The sequence below is a fragment of the Delphinapterus leucas genome, chromosome 6, assembly GCF_059928025.1.
Source record: "Delphinapterus leucas isolate spDelLeu-1000000601 "Yukka" chromosome 6, BTC_Dleu_Yukka2, whole genome shotgun sequence".
Classification (NCBI taxonomy): domain Eukaryota; kingdom Metazoa; phylum Chordata; class Mammalia; order Artiodactyla; family Monodontidae; genus Delphinapterus; species Delphinapterus leucas.
In genome coordinates, this window is record NC_143134.1 from 62,507,939 (window position 1) to 62,530,539 (window position 22,601).

Sequence of the window (22,601 nt, forward strand, 5' to 3'; positions counted from 1 at the left end):
TTTCTTATTTTCCACATACACCTTTCCTCCCAGACCCCTGGCCAAGAGGAAATATTGAACATAGTTTAAATGTTTTTGTTTTGGTTTTGTTTTTTGTTGTTGTTGTTGTTCGTTTGTTGCGGTACGCGGGCCTCTCACTGTTGCGGCCTCTCCCGCTGCGGAGCACAGGCTCCGGACGTGCAGGCCCAGCAGCCATGGCTCACAAGCCCAAGCCGCTCCGCAGCATGTGGGATCCTCCCAGACTGGGGCACGAACCCGTGTCCCCCGCATCGGCAGGCAGACTCCCAACCACTGCGCCACCAGGGAAGCCCTTCAATGTTTTTGAGTATAGATAAGATAATGTTGTAAAATTTCCCATAGGTTTTTTTTTTAAGCATTAAAAAAATTTTCATTTATTTATTTATTTTTGGCTGTGTTGGGTCTTCATTGCTGTGCGCGGGATTTTTCTAGTTGCAGCGAGCGTGAGCTACTCTTCGTTGCGGTGCACGGGCTTCTCATTGTGGTGTCTCCTCTCGTTCCGGAGCACGGGCTCTAGGTGCGCGGGCTTCAGTAGTTGTGGCACGTGGGCTCAGTAGTTGTGACTCGCAGACTCTAGAGCACAGGCTCATTAGTTGTGGTGCACGGGCCTAGTTGCTCTGAGGCATGTGGGCTCTTCCTGGCCCAGGGCTGAAACTCGTGTCCCCTGCATTGGCAGGCAGATTCCTAACCACTGCGCCACCAGGGAAATCCCTCCCTTAGTTTTTATGGTTATTTTTTTTATGTACTTATTATTTTTATCTGAAATGGTTAACAGGTTTGTTTAATTCAGACTAGCTTATAACCTCACTCTCCTAGTTATTTACAGGTATTCCTGAGCCTCATTTCCATTCAAGTAAAAGATACACAAAATGTTTATGTATGATACAGCAAATCAGAAAAGGCATTCTTAGAAAATGAAAAGTCAGAGATTTGGAATTCTAAATTCTTTGGAAAAGGAAATTATTAGTTTCTTTGAATGCTACCAGTTATGCCTAAGTCAGTTTGTATTTAATTTCTTTCATTTGCTGAAATAAAGACTAGAAAGACAGGAGGTGCGCAACCACCAAAATTTAAGTGCAGTTATTCAGTAGTCCTTCCCAGGTGGCAGGATTATTGTGTCCTCTTTTACCTATACAGGGTTGTGGCTGGTTAATAATCCCAAATTGCCTGAATTGGGCAAAGAAGACCCGCTGTAGAAATAAAATCCTAATTACAGTAGCTAAAATTATATCCAGGTAGATCACATTTGTTCTTCTTTTGAGTTAAGCAGTGACATGGCTCAGCTCTGTCTTTAGGGCTCGGTGCTGAGCAGTAGGGCCATAAATCAGCTTCCCTGGAGGTCTGATTACAGCTCAAGACTCTCTGGTTAGCTGTGCTTCAGAGAGCTTTTTCCTCCTTCTAGGATGTAGCCAGCCAGCACCCTTCACATTGGTGTCTGTGGTGGGGTTTAGTTTCCTTGTTAAATTCTGGACTTGGCAGAGAAGCCCAGCAGTGCTTAGCTGGTGACTGGGATTCCGGCCTCTGCCTCCTTCTAGATTTTGTTCCATTTGCTGGCAGCTGGGCGCTACCAACAGCAGCTACATGGAGACTTATAGCAGAGAATTTCTGCTTAATTAGCTTTACTATTTCTTATATATTACATTTAATAGAATAATATATAACTTAAGCTACAGAACTTTCTCTAATTCATTAATTATGGGATATGTACTGTAGATACCTAAACATGTCAAAAATATCTCATCTGCTAATGCAGTGTTTCTGAAAGCATGTTGCTTACAATACTGGTTTTGTAGGCTGTTAATAGGAGTTATTAAATGGGTTCCAAGTTTCAAAGTTTGGAATGTGGTAAACTTAAGGAGACAGGTGTTTCTGTTTTCATCACTCAGTAGCTTTGATAGTCAAATGTTCACTGTGGATCTCTAAGGAAAGGTTACACGATGCAGCATTTCTCACATGTCATTGGCCATTTTTTTTTTATTAACTCGTAAGACAGAAATTTTGCAGAGCCCATATGAGAGATCCTATTCTAGTATATTTATTTACTCAACTCTCCAACATTATTTTCTGTATTCTGGCTACTGTGCATAGACACATTATATAATCATTTTCCTCAAGGAATATGAGGTTAGGAGAGTAGACAAACTGACTTCTAAAATCCTCAGTGCATTAAAATATCATACCTGCTGTGAGAGACCCTCATGCAGAGAACATTGAAGCCTTAAATGAAGGAAGAGTTGATCCCTGCTCTCTGAGTGTGGAGGAGTTTCTAGAAAGGTTTCAGAGAAGTGTAGATGTTTGATTTAGTCCTTGAAAAAGGAGATTTCTACCACCTCGTTGAGGCATTGGGAAAGTCGGAAGAGCCAAGGCAGAGAACTGTGAAACATCACTGAAGTTTGTTTGGTGTGGGTGAAGTGTGGCATAATGGCGGGCAAAGGAAGAGTTGAAGCTGAGGGAATGGTAGGTGGGAGACGGCTGCCGGGCGAGTTCTTCGTATGCAGGACACAGGACCTCCCTCAGGACACCCCCTGCCTTAAGCGCCAGTGGCCAGTGGGAGCTGAGGGCAGAGGGGTGACGTGACCAGATGTGTGTTTTACGATCATTCTAGCACAGGTGGATGAATTAGATCGGAAGCAGCTGGGAGGCTGCTGTAAGAGCTGGGGTTGGAGGACATCTGATTTTACAGTCTGACCCTGTGGATTGCTCACCAGTTGTTAGTTTGCTGAGAGAATGTTGAATTTTGTGAAATCTTTTCTTTCATCTGTTGAGACAGTCATATGGATTTTTTTGTTTTTTTCTGTTATGACGTCGGGATATATCCTTTTTTTAGTGTAGTACAAGATACATGACATGCGGTTGATCACTTTAACCATTTTTAAGTGTATATTTCTGTGGCATTAAGTACATCACATTGTTGTGCAACCATCACCACCATCCATCTCCAGAATTTCATCTTCCCTGAGTGAAACTGTACCCATTAATCACTAACTCCCCGTTCCCTCCTCTCCCCTGTCTCCTGGCATCCTCCCCATTCTCCTCTCGGTCTGTAAATTTTGACTACTCTGGGTACCTTATGTAAATGGAATCGTATGGTATTTGTCCCTTTGTGACTGGCCTATTTCGTAATGTCTTCAAGGTTCATCCATGCTGTAACATGTCAGAATTTCCTTCCTTATTAATAAAAGGCTGAATAATATTCCTGTGTGTGTGTGTGTGTGTGTGTTTACGCCAAATTTCATTTATCCACTCATCTGTCGTTGGAAACTTCAGTTGCGCCTACTTTAGCCGTTTTGATTTTAAAAAATATACCAAAATGATTAGGATTTTGGGAAAAAAAAAAAAGAGTAGAAGGTGAAGTGTCCTTGCTTTCATATCCAGAAGTCCATTTATACCTCAATAGTTTGATTTTAACATTAAAATATAAAAGAACTCTTTAATTTGCTTTGTGAGACTAAACCACTTACTTGTGTGAAATTATAACACCATTAGTTCACCAACCAAACTGTAATATAAAAGTGTTAACATATATATGAAATATATATCTTTTAGTTTTACTTTTCTGCTTAGTTTCCATTATTTGAATAATGTACATACCCAAAATGCTTATAGGGCTTTGTCCTTAGCTGTTTGATTTCCTGGGACCCAGTGGAGTTCCTCTGGCATCTTGGAGTGCAAATTCTGTATGCCAAAGCGAGAATATTTCTCTCTTATCTCATTTGACAGGAGATTTCAGTATTCTACAATGCCCAGAGTAACTAGATGTAAAGGATAATGAAAAAGGCCTATTTTAAAAATCTCAGTAGAACATTAAAACAATTTAATTAAAGCATTCATTTAAGCTTTTAATGTAGAAAGGTGTTGCCTTTACAACTTGAAGTAACAAAAAGTGTGGTAGCATTTTAAAATATCTAATTGAGACTGGCTTTGTGCTGGTAGGAGTGTGTCATGAAAGGGTCTATCACTGAACACATTTTCATAGAATAGGTCTCTTCTTCATGTGAAGTTGTTTGCAGTTTTCACTTTCTGGGTAATTTGTTTCTTTCCTAGTTATAATCAGAAGAAATTATTAATAAATGATAGGCTTCTCTAAAAGCTGTCATCATCCATTTGCGGTGATTTTAAGAATAACCTGGGTTTTTTAAACTTTGTTAAATTTAGTGGGGGGGATGTTATGTGCAGATATACACAGTTATGTACATATGCATGTAGTGACCTTTGAAAAATGTAATCGTGATTATTTTTGATACGTCTGTGGTACATTGGCTAATTATGTTGTACTAGGTCTTGAAGGTAAAAAAGTAAGAAGGAAAGGAAGGTGGTACCTTTTCTTCGCTGATGAGGTACAGAAACATAGACTCAGGAATTTCTCTGGAACCAGGACTCAAACCTGAGTCTGTCTCTGGTTTTCACAAGCCATACAAGGCACGTGAGTCCTTGAGTCACTCAGAGCTGCAGTGGCATTGCTGTAATAACAAGCTTCATTTTGAAGCTGAATTACGATTTGCATTAAGACATTAGAAAGCAGTGTAGCTTTGGATTGGAGATGTCTTTTAAGTATATTCTGTGAGTTTTCTTTTGTACTTTACTGAGCACTTTGAAAGGAACACTACATGTGCTTTTCTCAAAAAATTCTTTAAACAACCCTGAAAGTGGACATTATCCCCATATTACAGATGAGTAAAATGCAGGTCATTGTGAGGTTAAGTGAGTTGCCCAAAGCCTCACTGATTAGAAGTGCTGGAACTCAAATTTGGAACCAGTTTTTTGGTTCTACAGTACATGGTTTGGGCTATGCTACTATACCTCTTTTAGGAAAAAATTGAGAGATCTTATGAGTTACAACCAAAATCTAGTCAGTGGATATTACCTCGAAGTTATGGAAGCCCGAAAATGATCATTTGGTGAAAGGAAAGTACAAGCTGAGCTAACTGATGTCAACCTCTTTGTTCATGTGGTTGACATGACCTGACAGCCTTAATAACTGATAGAGTCATGAGTTGAATATGCTGTAAAGAATTAATTTAGAGGTCATGTTGACCATAGCTCGTGAACACTTGTTGCATGTCTGTGGCTTGCTTTATTGCAGAATGCATGGTGCCAATGATAACAAGATGATGGGTTAGATTCCCAGGATGGGCCACTGAGTTAAGTTGTGTTTTGTAGTCATACACTTTGATTTTGCTATAGTATAGTTGTCTGGTGGGTCTTGGTGGGAAAGATGGCAGCATCAGAGCAAACCAGCGTACCTATGGAAACGTTTCAGAGCCAGCCTCTTTGCTTGTATGAAACCCACCTTGGATGAAGCAGCGTCTAGACTTGTTTTTTGGTTTATGTAAGCTCCTTAATTACAGTGCACTTAAAAATAGTTTGTATGAATCTCAACAGAATCTTTTAACTACATTTGATTAATGGTTCATTCCTATCAGAAAATGGTAACTAGGAGCCTGGATGGCCCAAATCCAGGCATGAAATATGAGGTTGGAAACACATTGTAGTCAGGATCATTCTTTAAAAAATATTTGAAATATCATGTCTAATTTGGTATAGTTAAAGTTAATATTCAGAGAGAATTTCTTTTAAAAATATTATAAAAAACTAAAAACGGATTATTGACTTCTCAAAGTTTTAATAAGAGAGTTATAGCTCTCCTTATATTGTTTAATTATATAATCTTGTTTTGGAAGGAACTTTTAGTACTTGGTTTTAAGTGAATTTATATTATTTTATGTAAAGTTTTCAATTTCAATAGGTCTTATATTTTTGAAGGAATAGAGTGAGGGTAGGGGGAGAACGGAGCATTAATTCAGATGGGTTTGTTGAGAATATTTTTCTGAGGAGTTGATATTAAACAATGAGAAGTTGTTAGCTGTGCAAGAGCTGAAGAAAGGGGGTGTCAGGCAAAGACTCTGAAAAGGGAAACTAGGTATATTTCTGAAAGAAGGCCATGTTGCTGGAATACGGTGGGGCCGTGGGGCAAGGAGGGCATAGCCCAAAGAAGGGTGCATATCGGGAGGGCCAGGCCAGGAATTCCATATAGACAGGGCCATGTAGGTATGTTGTATATTTGAACAATAGGAAACTGTTAAAGGATTGTTAGCAAAGGGAGTGATGTGATGTGGTTTGTCTTTTTTGAATGGTTGCTCTGTCTGCTATGAGAAGAATGCATTGGCAGGGACAACTTTGGAAGCCAGGAGCCCAGTTATGAGGCTGGTTCAAAAAATGAGGCAGGAGAAGTGCTGGCTTGGTCTAGGTTTAGTATGGATGTGGAGAAAGGTGAATGAATTCAAGATAAGTTTTGGAGATAGAAATGGTGGAACTTGGTGATGGATTAAATATAGGTAGTGAGAGAGAGGTAGGAATCCAGAACAACTCCAACATTTATGCTTTGAGTAATGGAGAGTAGTATGGTGGTACCATTACCAAAAAGGGGAGGACAAATGGAGAAATAAGGGGAGATAGAGACTAGGGTGTTCAATTTTATACTTACTAGGGTTGTATTTCCTATGAATCATTCAGGGACCATGTCAAGAGGGCAATCAAATATCCAAATCTGGAGCTCATTGAAGTTCACATTTGGAAATAAAGTGGTAATAGATTAATGTTTACATCAGTTTAATTCAACTGACTACTGTATGTTCAGGCACTGTGATAGGCACTGCGGATAAGACTTGAATACAAGCTTCTTGATGTTAGGAATTCTGTTATGCTTTTTTATATCAAGCTACCAGTATAGTACTTAGCACATAGTAAACATATAGTAAATATATACCAAATGAACAAATGATCTAGAAATAAGGTAATATCAGAGAGTTTCTTAGAGAACTAATTTTCCATTTATAGTCCTGCTCTTTATTCTTTCATATATGTAAGAGATGAACTATTATTATAAAATTGATTTGATACTGTTAAAATGTTCTCCCTGAGAGAGCTTTCTATGTAAGTGGCAACACATCACGTAGCCTAAGCTACATTCACTCCACAGTGTAGACCCTGTTTCATCTCTAATGTATTTAACATGGAGTGTCTTTAGGTATAATTTCACAAACATTTCTAAATTTACTTAAAAAATATTTTTGTTACAAACTGATGCTTTCCTTTTGATTGTTTTTTTTACTGCTGAAAAAGTTACTCCTATTCTTTTATCTGTGAATCCATAGGGATTACTAAATTCAATTAGAATGAATTTGTAAGTCATGCTTTTTTTTTTTTTTGCGGTACACGGGCCTCTCACTGTTGTGGCCTCTCCCGTTGCGGAGCACAGGCTCCGGACATGCAGGCTCAGCGGCCATGGCTCACGGGCCTAGCTGCTCCACAGCATGTGGGATCTTCCTGGACCAGGGCATGAGCCCGTGTCCCCTGCATTGGCAGGCGGACTCTCAACCACTGCGCCACCAGGGAAGCCCCGAATGTCGTGCTTTTTAAAAAAAATTTTATTTTATTGAAGTATAGTTGATTACAATGCTGTTACTTTCTGGTGTGCAGCAAAGTGATTCAGTTATACATATATATAATAGGTTACATTTGCTAATCCCAAACTCCCAATCCATCCCTCCCCTACTCCGCCTCTCCCTTGGCAACCACAAGTCTGTTCTCCCTGTGAGTCTGTTTCTGTTTTATAAATAAGTTTATGTCATATTTTAGACTCCACATGTAAGTGATATCATATGGTATATTTGTCTTTCTCTGTCTGACTTGCTTCACTTAGTATGATAGTCTCTAGGTCCATCCATGTTGCTGCAAATGGCATTATTTTGTTCTTTTTTATGGCTGAGTAATATTCCATTGTGTGTGTGTGTGTGTGTGTGTGTGTGTGTGTGTGTGTGTTTACACCACATCTTTGTCCACTCATCTGTCAATGGATATTTAGGTTGTTTTCATGTCTTGGCTATTGTAAATGATGCCATTCTGTATTGTAAATGGGGTGTATGTATCTTTTTGAATTATAGTTTTTTTTCTGGATATATGCCCAGGAGTGGGATTGCTGGATCATATGGCAATTCTGTTTTTGCTTTTTGAGGAACCTCCATACTGTTTTCCATAGTGGCTGTACCAATTTACATTCCCACCAACAGTGTAGGAGGGTTTCATTTTCTCCACACCCTCTCCAGCATTTGTTATCTGTAGACTTTTTAATGATGGCCGTGTGTGAAGTGGTACCTCATTGTAGTTTTGATTTTCATTTCTCTAATAATTAGTGATGTTGATGAGCATCTTTTCATGTGCCTCTTGGCCATCTGTATGTCTTCTTTGGAGAAATGTCTGTTTAGGTCTTCTGCCCATTTTTTGATGGGGTGGTTTGTTTTTTTGTTATTGAGTTATATGAGCTGTTTGTATATTTTGGAAATTAAGTCCTTGTCGATCGCATCATTTGCAAATATTTTCTCCCAGTTCGTAGGTTGCCTTTTAGTTTTGTTTATGGTTTCCTTTGCTGTGCAAAAGCTCATAAATTTGATTAGGTCCTATTTGTTTATTTTTGCTTTTGTTTCTATTGCCTTGGGAGACCATGAAAGTCATGCATTTAATGTGTATCCCTCCTTTACCATAGGAATGACAGTAAGTGCTAATAAAGATGGCTTGGGGATGATTGTTCGAAGCATTATTCATGGAGGTGCCATTAGTCGAGATGGTCGGATTGCCGTTGGGGACTGCATCTTGTCTATTAATGAAGAATCTACTATCAGTTTAACCAATACCCAGGCACGAGCCATGTTGAGAAGACATTCTCTCATTGGGCCAGACATAAAGTAAGTATCATTTGGATCCTATTTTGGCTTGGGAAATTCAGGAATTTCAATTCATTAATCAGAATTTTTTTCTCAGTACATACTTCGGTTTGATATACAAAAATTATTATATATTTATTTAATATAAATCACTGAAGAATTTGACTATTCCTGAGAAGTTATTGATTGTATTGATTGTAGTCTTTAGGACACTATATCTACAATCAATAACTTCTTAATACTAACAGTGCTGAAATACAGTTGACCCTTGAACAACACAGGTTTGAACTGCACAGGTCCAAATATACCCAGATCTTTGTCAGTAAATACACAGTCGGCTCTCTCTGGGTTTCACATCCTCAGGGGCAGCCACCTTGGATCAAAATTTCCATCTGAGGTTGATTGAACCATGGGTATAGAGGGCCAACTGTACTCTGCCATTTTATATGCAAGGGATTTGAGCATCCATGGAGCTTGGTATCCATGGGGGCCCCTGGAACCAATCCCCTGCAGATACCTGGGGACAGCTATACTTCAAAACAATGTTGCCTTCTATTTTTATTTTTAATTCTCCAGTGATTTCTGCAAAAATCTTAGATGTGAGAGATATGAAATCTCTTAATAGAGCAGGACAGTCCACTCTTAGGAACTTACAAAGAAGTTTGGATTGGCCTCAATAGAGCAAATTGTGCACTACCTAATGATCTGTATGAATCCTCCAAGTCAGCCAGTTCTGTAAGGGCCAAGCATGGTAAAGATCGTACAGAACAGTGTCAGTCTGACCCATAATTTATCCTTTGTTGAACTGCCTCATGATATAAGAGAATTCACCAAAATGTTGATATGGTCTGATGGTAGGTCATATAGGCTATTTTGTCAGGAAGTGTTTAAGTTTCTCATCATCCCATGATGTACTAAAAGCATGTCATATATGTGGTTTGTTTTTTAAGTCACTAGACATTTCTTGAGCCAGCATAAAAACCAGTTAATAACTTTATTGTCACACCTCAGCAATGTAAAAGCGTTCCTTTTTTTCTCTAGCATTAGTAATTGAATATTTGCATATAAGGGATGAAATAGTAAAATAAGAGTTCAGGGAAAGATTGTTTATTTTAAATTGATATGATGAATACTAGTATGGGAGACTTTTTTTGTATTAATATTATCTAACTGACTGAATTCTGTATTATTCTTCTGCAAAATACATATCAGTAGAGCTTAGGTAAGAAAACTGTATTTACAACCTGTTTCTCATTTTTCTATCAATAAAAAGCAGAAAAATATATGCTGTTTAGAGTGCATTCTGCTGTCTTATAAAAAGGAGGTTTTATTTTTAGGGCAGAATTTCACTCATGGGCTTTCATATTTTTGTCTGCCTTTTTGACTTTTATTTTATAATGAAACAGATCATCAGATCATGTGACGGTTCCATAATTATCTTATTAATCACGCAAGTACAAGCGAAGATCATTAAAAATGTCAGTGCCTCTACAATAAATAAAAAGAGAAACGTTAAGTGCTTTCCTCACCACTTGCAGGCTAGTGTCCATTCATTTTGCTTCAAAGATGAATGATAAGGATCTACATGGAGACTCTTTACTGCCGGGGTTTTAGCTTATGTAGTTTTGAAGTACTATAAAATACAGATGGTCTCGTAACTGATCATTTGATTTATTGTGTGATAATGCACGTCTTATGTCGTGAGCCCTGATGCAGGTCTCCTGTCCACTTTTTGGCACTGAGCACCAGAATCGGTGCTTGGTTTTAACCTTACCTCGCTGTTCTAATGTACTGCAGATCTTAAAAAGTGGCCCAAAAATAAGATCATTGTGACATTGATTTAGCGTAAGTCATGTACCTAGTCAACTCTAGAAAAGGTGTCAGGTACATTTTCAGGCTACAAAGCCTTTTTCTCCTTTCCTATTTTGTGGGGGGTTTTTTTGGGGGGTGTGTTTTGATTTGTTTTCTTGTTTGTTTTCCCACCCTCTGATTTAGCACCAGGATTTACCCACTTATGCATTCAGCAGCTTTATTAAGACTGTGAAGAGTATCTAGAGAGCTAGTTTCATAAAAAATTGATTTAGGATTCCAGGAAGCAAAATGTAATGTAGTATCTTACATTAAAAAGAGAAAATAAGAAAAATCCTACAACCTTCCCTCCTCTGGAAATCAGTCAGTCAGTCAGTCTCTTTCTCACATGCTCACATGCATGCATACACACACTCACAAACACACCCACAAATTACATTGATTTCTCCTCAGGTATCCCATTAAAGCTGTGATTAGGATGGCTATAGTTTTGACTCATTGGGTAAATGATAAAAAGAAATGAGAATCATAGAGTCCTTTTTTAGAAAAATTGTGTCAAGTGGTAAAACAGATAGCCATTTAGATTGACCAGGGCTGAGCAGTGTGTTCCATGCATTTTGCATGGTGTTTTTGGCCATTTCTCCTCCCTGTCACTTGCCTTCATGAAGCAAAAGGTTTAAAATTACCTTGAAAACTCTGTGGGTAATCCTTCTAAATGGAAAGTCTAGTCCTTCCATTACTCTGCATGGAACCATAATGTTAAGTGCTAGTTAAGTGTTGTGGTCATTGCTTTAATCTAGGCTCCATCCATGTCTCTTACTTCCTCTTGATTTCTTGTTAGGAAGCTAGCTTAATCTGGGCTGGTGGTGGAGGAATGTATTGCAGGGACTTAAAAAAAGGGACTCTAATTGGTTCAGTTATATAACTGATTGGTTTTAGGAAAAGCATTGCTTATTTTTTTTTTTTTTTTAAGCATTGCTTATTGAGACAACACACTGGCTTCTTTTTTGCCGCTTACGAGAGATGACTAGGAACTTTGTGTATGCGTGTTTGTGCGTGCCTGGGTAGATAATTTGAGTTTCAAGAGTTCAGGAACAGCCAGTGTAAGTTCCAGGTTTCATTATTTTCTATGGAAAACCAGATGTGAAGCCTCACCAGAATGCATCCTGTCTCACTTCGCACTCCACCTTGCCAGGAGTGCTTATGTTTCTGTAATAATAGCCAGGGTTTTGCGCTTAGCAGCAGCTGCTTGTAACATCTGCCAGATAATTACCGAGCTGAATCAGAATTCACCTGCCTTAACCTAAAGTGTGGGATGAATTCCTGATCAAGGAATAAAAGATTGATTGCAGTTACATTTTTCTATGCTTGTTAATAATCACTGCTATAGACACCAGTAAAGAGCAGATGCTTTTCTGGGGGAGGTGTAGATAGGAGGGAGGTGGAAAGGGGAAAAAACAACCAGGAGGACCCACTTTTAACTACATATACATGCATCTCACATTCAGCACAAGACATTGACATTTGTTAACACCATTGTAAAAAGATGCTGCGGTGTATGCTTCACATTCTAGATTCTCTGCAGCACCTGCTGACGATCGAGCCCCCTTTTATGTGTGAGTAATGGTGATTCAAAAGCTCATTATGGCTGCGTGTTACAACTTGTCTGTGAAACCTCTTCATGCTTTTGTAACATCCCGATGTGGGGATAGACCCAGACAGAGATTCAGTGTATATACATTTTGGCTTTTTTTTTTTCTCCTTTATGTAAGAACGTACTTCCAACAGAGCTGTGAGATGGTTACATTTTCACATTGTACTGGTGCTTGTGAACTCATTTTAAAATCACATTTTCCTACTACTAAGCTTTCCAGCTCTTTTTTCAGGGAGCGATCCTGTCTGCATATGCAGACGCAACCTCTGGATTAATAGCCGTGTCACATTTCAGCATCACTAATGCTATTCTTTTTCTTCCACTCCACATGTAACCTAAGGTTAGTTTGCCTTTAAGAATTTTTAATACAACTCTCAAATAAGCAGTTTCAATGTGTTTATAATGTAGTTTGTAGTTCATAATGTTTGGTGTTCTGGGTTGGTGTCTGGAGGTTTTGTGTGGCCGTGTGACCAGTCATGTATTATAATTGTTCTGCATGGGCTAATGCATTGTGGGATGCTTGTTCTGATGGCCTTGCTGTCTGTGTTGGGCTAATTAAAATATTTATGAAAACTGCTTTCTTTCCTCTTTCTCACTGCTCTAAAATATAAGAAAAATATTTGTAAAGCTCTTCCTCCCCCACCTCTTGGTAAAGGGTAAACACCTTTGAATAAATATAGAGGAGAATTCATTTTCAACAGTGTTTGGGATAGAAACAGCTTTTCCTTTTCAAACCGATTAAAAAATTAAATACTTTTAACTGATTATTCTTATTTTGCCTGTTGTGTTCTAGCTTTTTCTCCTCACCTCTTCCTGGCTTTTTTTCTTAAGGTATTATTTAGGTGAGTTTTAACTTTACTGAACCTTCAGAAATAATACCAGTTTTCTTGAATAGGCTTTTCAGGTTTTATATTTCTTTGTGTAAAGGCAGTCAGTCTTCTTCCCCAGCCTAATGTGTTAAACATTTTTGACTCATTATTTTTGAAGGGATAAATGCAAATTTGCTATTCAGTATACTTTTGTAACACTATAGAGAAGGTGTTTTTATAGATGAATAAATAAAGTAGCGTCAGAATTAAAATGCAGCTCTCTCACCCAGCCTAGTCCTAAATCCACTGAAACTGTGTTTTTTACTTCCGTTTGATCCTTGAGGTAAAAGTGTTACAAAGTGTCGTAAGGGTCCACGGCTTATGCCAGAATGATCAGGTGTGGCCAAGCTGGCTGACACTGTTAGAGCACTGTGTTATGTTTGTATTGTGCTTCTTGGCTTACAGTAGTCTCATAAAAAGTGACATCCTTTTTGTGATTGAGGATATGGAGATTCACTGGTGGTGATTTACCCTACCAGAACATTCTGGAGAAGCAGCAGAACTGTGTCCTCTGACTCTAAACCTAAGCGACCTCACAGAGTGAATGCTCTTTATGGAAATCACCAGTATGTCTGAAATTATATATGTTCCTCACTCAATAAATTATGCCATTGGTATAATTCTTATTTTATTATAACATGAAAGACAATCCTTTTCCTTTGCCCTTTAGTGCTAGGGTTTTTTTTTTTTTTTTTTTTTGCGGTACACGGGCCTATCACTGTTGTGGCCTCTCCCGTTGCGGAGCACGGGCTCTGGACGCGCAGGCTCAGCGGCCGTGGCTCACGGGCCCAGCCGCTCCGCGGCATGTGGGATCTTCCCGGACCAGGGCATGAACCCGCGTCCCCTGCATCGGCAGGCGGACTCTCAACCACTGCGCCACCAGGGAAGCCCAGTGCTAGGGTTTTGATACTTACTGTATTCATGGGTAAGCTATGGTTAGCCAGTTTAATAGTCTTCATGATTTTTGTGAAGACTTTTTTAATAGTCTTTTTGATTTTTGATACATACTTTTGTGTCTTTGTACAAATATGCTGAACCGACTTCAAATGCATTCTTTCTCTTGCCTTACTATTCATTAATTTGAGGATCTCGGAACAGACTACTTAAACAAGTCAATCAGTTGTGCAGCCTGATAGGACAGCAGTAAACTTAAATTTTCAAATGTCAGTTTCTAAGCATTATAGCTGTAATAAGCATCTTACTCTGTGCCTTCCACATTACAGGCATTCAGCCAGCACTTGTTGAATTAGTAAGAGACCATTCAGGTGTACACAGTAGGCTTTTCTCTGAAACCAAAATGAACATATAAGAAGTTGCTACAAATTAGTAACAGAGTCTTTCCATAAACTTATAATGGTTTAACTTCAGACTTGAGAGTTAATAATTTAATAAAGCTAGGATATGATTATTGATAATGCTTGTTAATGTCCAAAATTAATTGTGTATTATGGGAGAATGTAAAGTAATTTGGTATACCCAGTGTTTTAATAGAGTTCACCTCATTTGTTTCTGCTAAGGAACCCAAAAATCTTTGGACAAAATAATGTTATTACTGACAATTATTTTTCTAAGGATTTATAGATTTCTTTAATTTCAAAAAATTCCTGTTAGTGTTCTCATCTGGAAATAGATATTATGCTATTTTCCTCCCCCATATAATTATTGGTAAAGACATAGTTTATCAGCAGTGTTTAAAATTTTAATTTCTGTTGTTATTCTTGCCTATAGGATACTTTATCCTTTTGAAGTTTGGATTTTCTACTGAGTTAAGCCAATTTAAATGAGTTCTGTGAAAAAGTAGAGGTGAAGGGACAATATAATTTTATTTTATATTTTGAAAATATAAATATTTCCAAATTTATATTTTGGAAATATATTATTTCCAATTTATATTTTGGAAATATAAATATCCCCTAACAGGCAAAACTTTGCTTCCCTTTGCTTTCATGGATTGTGTCTTGTTCCAGAATTACTTATGTGCCTGCAGAACATTTAGAAGAGTTCAAAATAAGTTTGGGACAACAATCTGGAGGAATAATGGCACTGGATATTTTTTCTTCCTACACTGGCAGGTAAGTGAAACTGTAAATCTGCTACAGTGAATGAATGATGCAGCAAGTTATAAAGAAGAGTTTTGAATCCAGAGTCAGAGAGTAGTAGAAATGAAAAAGACTGAATTCCTTTTCTCTCTTTCAAGATTTTAAAAAATATTCAGCCCTTTCCCCCATATTACTTAAGGAGTGATCATATATTGTGGAAAATTTGGAAAAAACTGTGAAAAATCAAATCAAGAAATTAAAACATCTTTAGTTGTACCACTCAATATAGCACCTTCAACATACTGAGTTTTGGGAATTTACCCCAGATATGAGTATGATTTCATTAACTCCCTGGAACCTACAATTTGTATGGTATTGTATCACTTTTCCTCTTTCATAAGCAAACATTTTCAGAAATTTTATTTATTTCTTTATTAACGTACATAAAGATTCAGAAACATTTTCAATAGTTATGTTTTTACTGTTTTGGAGAACGTTGAGCTGAATGTCTTTGTATATATGCATGTTAGGAAATAGTGTATATGGCTTTTTAAAGCCTTTTGATATGCAGTGTATTAAGAACCTTTAAATAATACAGGAGAAGTAGTCCCCCCACCCCGCCATTAGGAAAGGCAGAAACTAGGTTTTGATGATGATGCTGAGTTCAGCACAGGGAGAGAAATAATGTCATACTGCTTTTCCGGGAAGAATGAACCACTTTACACTTCCAGCTGTGGGCCTGTTTTTTTTCAGTTGCATTAGCAACTGAGTAACAGATTTCTCTTTAAGCATGCTGTAGAGAAAAATGGCTTTGCAAACATTCTGAGGTTTGCTCACAAAATTTCTAACATCCCAGGGCACCCTGGTGTCCAGTGACTTTGCAGGCATCACGATATCACATTGCTCTTTCCTTTACAAATTTTGCACCTGGCTGCAGCTATCCAGAAAGTGTCAGGGGAGGAAAGGTGTGTTATGTGTTTAATAAAAGCAAAGAATGTTATGGCCCTTAGGGCCTCTTGAATTTTATGGGAAAAGGAGTATTCATTCCACCCTGCACAAAAGTCAGCCATACTCCTGTCTGGAATTTCCATCTCGGGGTTAATGACATGAATTGATTACAGCTATCTGGTACTTCCTATTAAAGTGGTAAAATCAGTAATTCCAGTGTTCTCTGAAATATCATTTCAGATGGCTTAATTAAAGAATATGCCAAGATAACATGGTATTCTTACTAAGTTCCGAGGCCTTAAAAGCACTCAAAAATTTACTATTGGAGCAAAAGAGCCACTTTAGCACTGTGCTTCCCTCACAGCACAGAAAGGAGAAGGGCCTGAATTGTACAATGCTGTGACTAGCTGCTTCCCTGCAGAAAAAGTATATTTGCTATTAATATAAGGGTGCTCAAAACAAAACGGTCTTTGTCCTACACAGGAGGAATCTGCACCGGAGAGGTTAAGTTACTTGCCCAAGTTTCCTGGCTAATAAGTGCAGAGTCAAGGTTAGATGCATGCAGTCAGGCTCCATGTTCTTAACCATTGGATCCAACAAAGAATTGCACAAGCCCAGTATAAAAATATGGGGCAGCATAGCATGGAGGTTGAGAGTTCAGGTTTTGTAATAAGATGGCCTCAATTCAAGTCTCACCTCTGCTCCTTCACTGTGTGAATTTGTGCCAATTTCTGACACCTTAATGCACATGAAAGAGAGTTATTATAGTTGACAGAAATTTCGTTGATATTCAATAGCAAACATGAGTGCAAAATTCATTCTTGGCTGAGTGAGTGCTGGGGAACAGAACCGGTCCATTCTGCTCTTTGGAGCACATGATCCAAGACCCATAAACCCCAGCCTAAGATGGATAAAGAATAATCAGCACATTTACAGGAGCATATCTGGGTTAGTGAAATGATTTGAGATTGGAGAATCATTTGAAGAGAATGGGGTTTTTGTATCAGAAGACTCAGGATATTCATCATCTTATAGCTCAAAGGGCAGGAGCATGTGATGTAATGTGTGTGCTTGGGTCTGAGCAGCTCCCCCAGCTTGGGCTTTAGGGGTAAGAACTGAATATTTTAGGTACTCTTTCAAAGTTCTCACTCCTGTCTATGTTGCTTACCTGCTTTTTCTATCATATTCTCTCCAGTGGTGTTTCCAGAGGGTTAGGCCTTGTATCTGCCTTGCATCTTACAAATTGAGCTTCACTCAGACTAGTTCTCAGTCAGCTACTTAACATCGTTTTGAAAATCCTTCTTTGGATCCATTCTCAACCATCGTGTCCCACTGTCGGGCTTAGGCTCTGGGGACCCCAGCCTCATTTAGAGTCTCCTTTCTCAATTTACACAGAGGGGTAATTTAGTCACACAGCCGATGGGTAGGAACCACAGGCAGGCGGATTTCCTTTTAAAAGATGAAAAACAAAAATCTAACATTCAGGTCAGAGAAAGAATGAGACGTTCAGGGAGAGCCTGGACAAATTATTGGGCAGAAATGTTGGGAAACATTCAAACACAGTCGGATTATTGGATTAGATGACTTCTCATCTCAAAGTCTGAAGATGATATAATTTGACAGAATTATATCTGTTCGGATATACTACTGTGTATCACTAAGGTGTGTTTTCATGTTCATGCTGAGTAGAATCAAATTCATTATTCCTGTCAGGGGAGAATGGATATAATCTGAACATATACTGTCTTGAGATTTTTTCAATTTCTATAAAAATCAACTGCAAACATTTATTGAATTAGAGTTTTTAAAGCCTTCTCTATTTTCAAAAGAACATGTTGGCATGTTTCTTTAGAAATCCATTTTTTACTAACAGTGTAAGGCCACACCGTAATTGATTTAACCATTCTCTATGGCCCTTACAATGCCATTTGTTGATGCAAAGTGTTCCTTTGGGAAAACAAAATGTTTCTTGACAAGGTTATTATTTTATGGTTTTATTTATAGTCACGTAACAGATTGGACACATTTTGCTGTATGCCTGGCATTTGGCAAAATCTGAATTCCTACAGAAATTGAAAACTGACCTTGAACACAAGCATACTGCAAACTGCTTCCTGTAAGGAGAATTCTGTGTCTGGCTCCTTTGGATGGGCTGAGCTGGACCATAAGCATTTTCCATCTGTCTTCAAAAGTTGAAGGGAAAGCATTGGTCCATCCTGAGGAAGCAGAAATGCTACATTCCTGGTGTACTTGATGATAAGCTCTTTCAGGCCAGGGATCGATCAGGGCTTTGCAAGCTTATAACCCACATGGTGCTGCTACTTTCTTGCGCACGGTAAGCATTTAAGAAATAACTTGTTGGGCTTCCCTGGTGGCGCAGTGGTTGAGAGTCCTCCTGCCGATGCAGGGGACGTGCGTTCGTGCCCTGGTTTGTGCCGTGGAGCGGTTGGGCCCGTGGGCCATGGCCGCTGAGCCTGCACGTCCGGGGCCTGTGCTCCGTGACGGGAGAGGCCACAATGGTGAGAGGCCCGCGTACCACAAAAAAAAAAAAACAAAAAAACCCCAAAAAACTTGTTAAATAGTTCTCTTTAAAATTCTGGCATTTTCCCTTTCTTTTCATGCCTTTCCTTTCTTCGTCCGTGTTTCATTAGGAAAGAGACAGACTAGACAAGATTCTTTGTGTTCTGCTGTATCTCCAGACTCAGTTATAGTAGATTGATTCTAATGTAAGGCTTTTATGTAAAATGAAATACGGGTTTTATTTTTCCCCTTAATGTAAATTATTATCTACTTATTAGTTAAGTATGGTGAAAATATAAAGCAGTTCTGCATTTTTAGCCAAACCAACAGTAAAGTACATACAAGACAACCTTGCATGGCTTTACTAGGATTTGGGAGTACTGACTGTGTAACTCTTTAACAGAGACATTCCAGAGCTACCAGAGCGAGAAGAAGGAGAGGGGGAAGAAAGTGAACTTCAAAATGCAACATACAGCAGTTGGAATCAATCCAGGCGGTAAGAACTATTTCTGTCTTCCACCTACTCGGTGTTTAAAGATAGGGAGGAGTGGTTTCAAGTATTGGATTACAACTTGCTACTGTGACTTTGAGCAAGTAGTTTAATATCCCTTACCCTCCATTTCCACATGGGCACAGTGGAGAAGATAATTTGTATCACACAGGGTTAAAACTAACATGTATTTGAGGATTTGACACGTAGTAGGGACTAAATAAAGTAGAGAAAATTAGGCATAGGTAGTTGGAATATTTTTTGTAGAGTTGATCTTAGGTAAACCACCAAATGTTAACTTGAAATTTTTCTAGCATTTGTAGAAACTAGATATTCAAGTATATATATTCAAAATGTGTGTGTAAGCATCTTATCATAGGCTGCAGTTATTCTAACCCATGCTCTTTCTAGAACGAATCTCATATATAACAGAAAAGACGACTTCCCCAAACCTGCTCGGATATACTACTGTGTATCACCAAGGTGTATTTTCATGTTCCTGCTGAGTAGAATCAGATTCAGTCTAATAGGAATTTTTTGAATCCCGATTATGGACCCAGATGAGAGGCAGGTGATTTTGTGAAAAACAGGGAAGTGTAAGGCATAAATACTGCCTTTAAGGAAGCTATTATGCACTTGGGGAGGCAAGATATAGAGACACACAAAGTAATTAAAGAAAAATGTAAGGTATTTTGCATTAAGTGTAAAATATAAGTAATCGTTGGGTACTTTCTCTAAACAGATCTAAAAGTGACCATCACAAAGGTGCCTTTTACATAGTAAATACTTAATATTTGTTCTACAATGAATAAATAAAATTCGAGAGAGAGAAAAATTTCTACTCTGCAGATGTGTAGTACAGTTTGATGAGTTTCCTTGCTCACCAATGAGCTTGAGGCTACAGCCATCACATGTAAGCATTCTCTAGGTCAAATCCTGTTCAAAGTATAGGAAACCTTTTATGTTGCTTTCACAAAAGACAGTAAGCATTTTCAGCCATCTAAAATGACTTTTTGATTTGGACTTTTTAAAAACTGTTTAGACTGCTTAGAGAAATTAAGGTCTTTCTACATTATTACCCACATTGAGAATATAAGTGGTAGATCTGTGGCAGAAAAAATATTATAAGATACTAAGTTTCTTGTTTATTTGAAGAAAGAGGCAGAAGTAAGTTAGATAGGATTATAAATATTAGATGAAATTATATATCTATCTTTATGTATATATACACACAGTGGAATGTTACTACTCAGCCATAAAAATAATGAAATTCTGCCATTTGCAGCAACATGGATGGACCTAGAGAATATTATGCTTAGTGAAATAAATCAGATAGAGAAAGACAAATACTGTATGATATCATTTATATGTGAGATCTAAAAAATAAAACAAACAAATGTATATGCAAAACAGAAACAGAATAACAGATATAGAAAACAAACTAGTGGTTACCAAAGGGGAGAGGGAAGGCTGCAGGGACAAATTAGGGGTAAGAGATTAAGAGATATAAACTACTATGTATAAAATAGATAAGCAACAAGGATATACTGTATAGCACAGGGAACTATAGCCATTATCTTGTAATAACTTTTAGTGGAGTATAATCTGTAAAGATACTGAATCACTGTGCTGTACCGCTGACATTAATATATGTTAAAGCAACTGTACTTCACTTAAGAAACATTTTTGAAATAATAATTAAATTTTTAATTTAAAAATAAATAATAGAACCTTTTAAATTTGGAGGAGAATTCAATATCATAATGCATGTAAAGTCCTTAGTACAGTGCCCAGTACAGAGTGAGCACTCAGTCAGTGTCGGTCTTATCAGCATCTTCATCATCATTACTCATAACAACGAAAATAAAGCATTGAACACAGGAATCATTATGAAATTTTCTTATGAGAAGGGTGTAACTTATGGACCAGAAGATTTTTATACTTTTATCCTCGATTTTAGCCTTCACGTCAGCCTAAGAGGTGTCTCTAAAGGCAGTAACTAATTTACAGAGAGGATATGTCTGCTTCCATAAATCGTAAAGAAGACACTCTGCCCTCCCTAACCTACATAGAAGCACTAAGGTATTTGGGGGGGAAAGTTCATAGAAGTTCATGAGGAAACTTACCAAAATAGCCAGAGCTTTTAGTAAATGAGGAACAAGTGTTATGAATATGCTTTACAACATTGGAAACCTGCTAGGACATTTTTTCATGCAGTCAAGAAAAATTTACTTTGTGTGGAAATAGAGAATACTTTTTAGCGAAGCGTAAATTTTAAGATTGTAAATAATCTGTGTTGCACTTTTGTGTGATTTTCATGTACAGGATTGTATCATACTGTATGTATCATTTTCCAGCTTACTTTTCTCTCAAACCAGTGTCTTGGAGATCTATCATGTTGATACTTAAATATCTAATTCATTCAGTTTATTTGTTGCAGTGCATTTCAGTATATGAATATACCACAGTTTATTCTCATTGATATTTGAGTAGTTAATTATTATTATAATAATTCTGTGTAGTAACTATATCTTATTTTCTTATATGTATGGATGACAATTTATCTAGGTGTATATCCCAAAGTGGAATTGCTGGCTCATAGATTTAACTGTACTATTTACTAGAAGTTGTCAAATTGCTTTTTAAATTGACTATACCAATTTTTTACTTTTATTTCCAATATATAAGAGTTTCCTTTTCCCCACATCTTTGTTACCACATCATATGATCATTTAAAAACTGTTTTTGTCAACCTGATGGGTAGAAAATGGTAAGTTATCTTAGTAAACAATGTATAGGTATAACAGGATTGAGGTGCTGGGGTACACATTTGTCGTATGAATTGAATATTATACCTTGTTGACATTACTTCAGTAATCGTGATTATAATCATCATAATAAGAGTAATCAGAGATTTACTGATTGCTTAGTATGTCCCAAAGCTTTGTGTTACACGTTACATGTATTCATGAACGTAATCCTCACCGGAGCTCTCTGATGTCGAGACTCTTGTTGGATCCGTTTCCCAGCTGAGGAAAGTAAAAGAGAGACTAAAGTTGCAGAGGGTCACACAGTTGTTAAGGAGCCGAAGGGCAGGACTTGAGTCCAGGAGCTCTTGGTTCTAAGTTCAAGCAGCCTGGCCTCAGAGCTCTGTATTACCTTTGCTTTTCTGAATTTCACTCTTTTTTAAACCTGTGTTCCCCAGAAAGGCTGCCGTTTTTCTGTAAAACCAGCTCTGCACATGTTCTGTAAAATTTTTCTTTTATAGGTCTCTTTTTTTTTCTTTCCACGGAACGTTTACCACGTTCTGCTCCGTGAATCCTGAGTCTGGTTCCTCAGTGCTGGGGTCCTTTTGGCAGCTCTGGCTTTGGTTATCTGCTCTGATGTTTTGAGGAGTTACAGCCTTTCCTCTGAGGAGTGGATCTGAAACCACTTTACTGTCTGTGTCACATCCTGAGGAAGCACAAGGTGCTGGTACCCAAAGGCTGTTTAACCTCTCTGTGCCTCTTCCCTTTGTAAACTGGGGCTGACAAG

General features: G+C 38.0%; 1 protein-coding gene across 2 annotated transcripts in view; it reads left to right on the forward strand.

Moving 5' to 3' along the window:
• MPDZ (multiple PDZ domain crumbs cell polarity complex component) overlaps positions 1 to 22,601 on the forward strand; it is a 558,334-nt gene that overhangs the window by 427,364 nt on the left and 108,369 nt on the right. For both annotated transcript variants that reach the window (XM_089913222.1, XM_089913221.1), the window contains exons 25-27: positions 8,561 to 8,759; positions 15,038 to 15,142; positions 18,981 to 19,073. In XM_089913222.1, the coding sequence (XP_089769348.1) occupies positions 8,561 to 8,759; positions 15,038 to 15,142; positions 18,981 to 19,073 (397 nt within the window). The remainder of the gene's footprint in view (positions 1 to 8,560; positions 8,760 to 15,037; positions 15,143 to 18,980; positions 19,074 to 22,601) is intronic.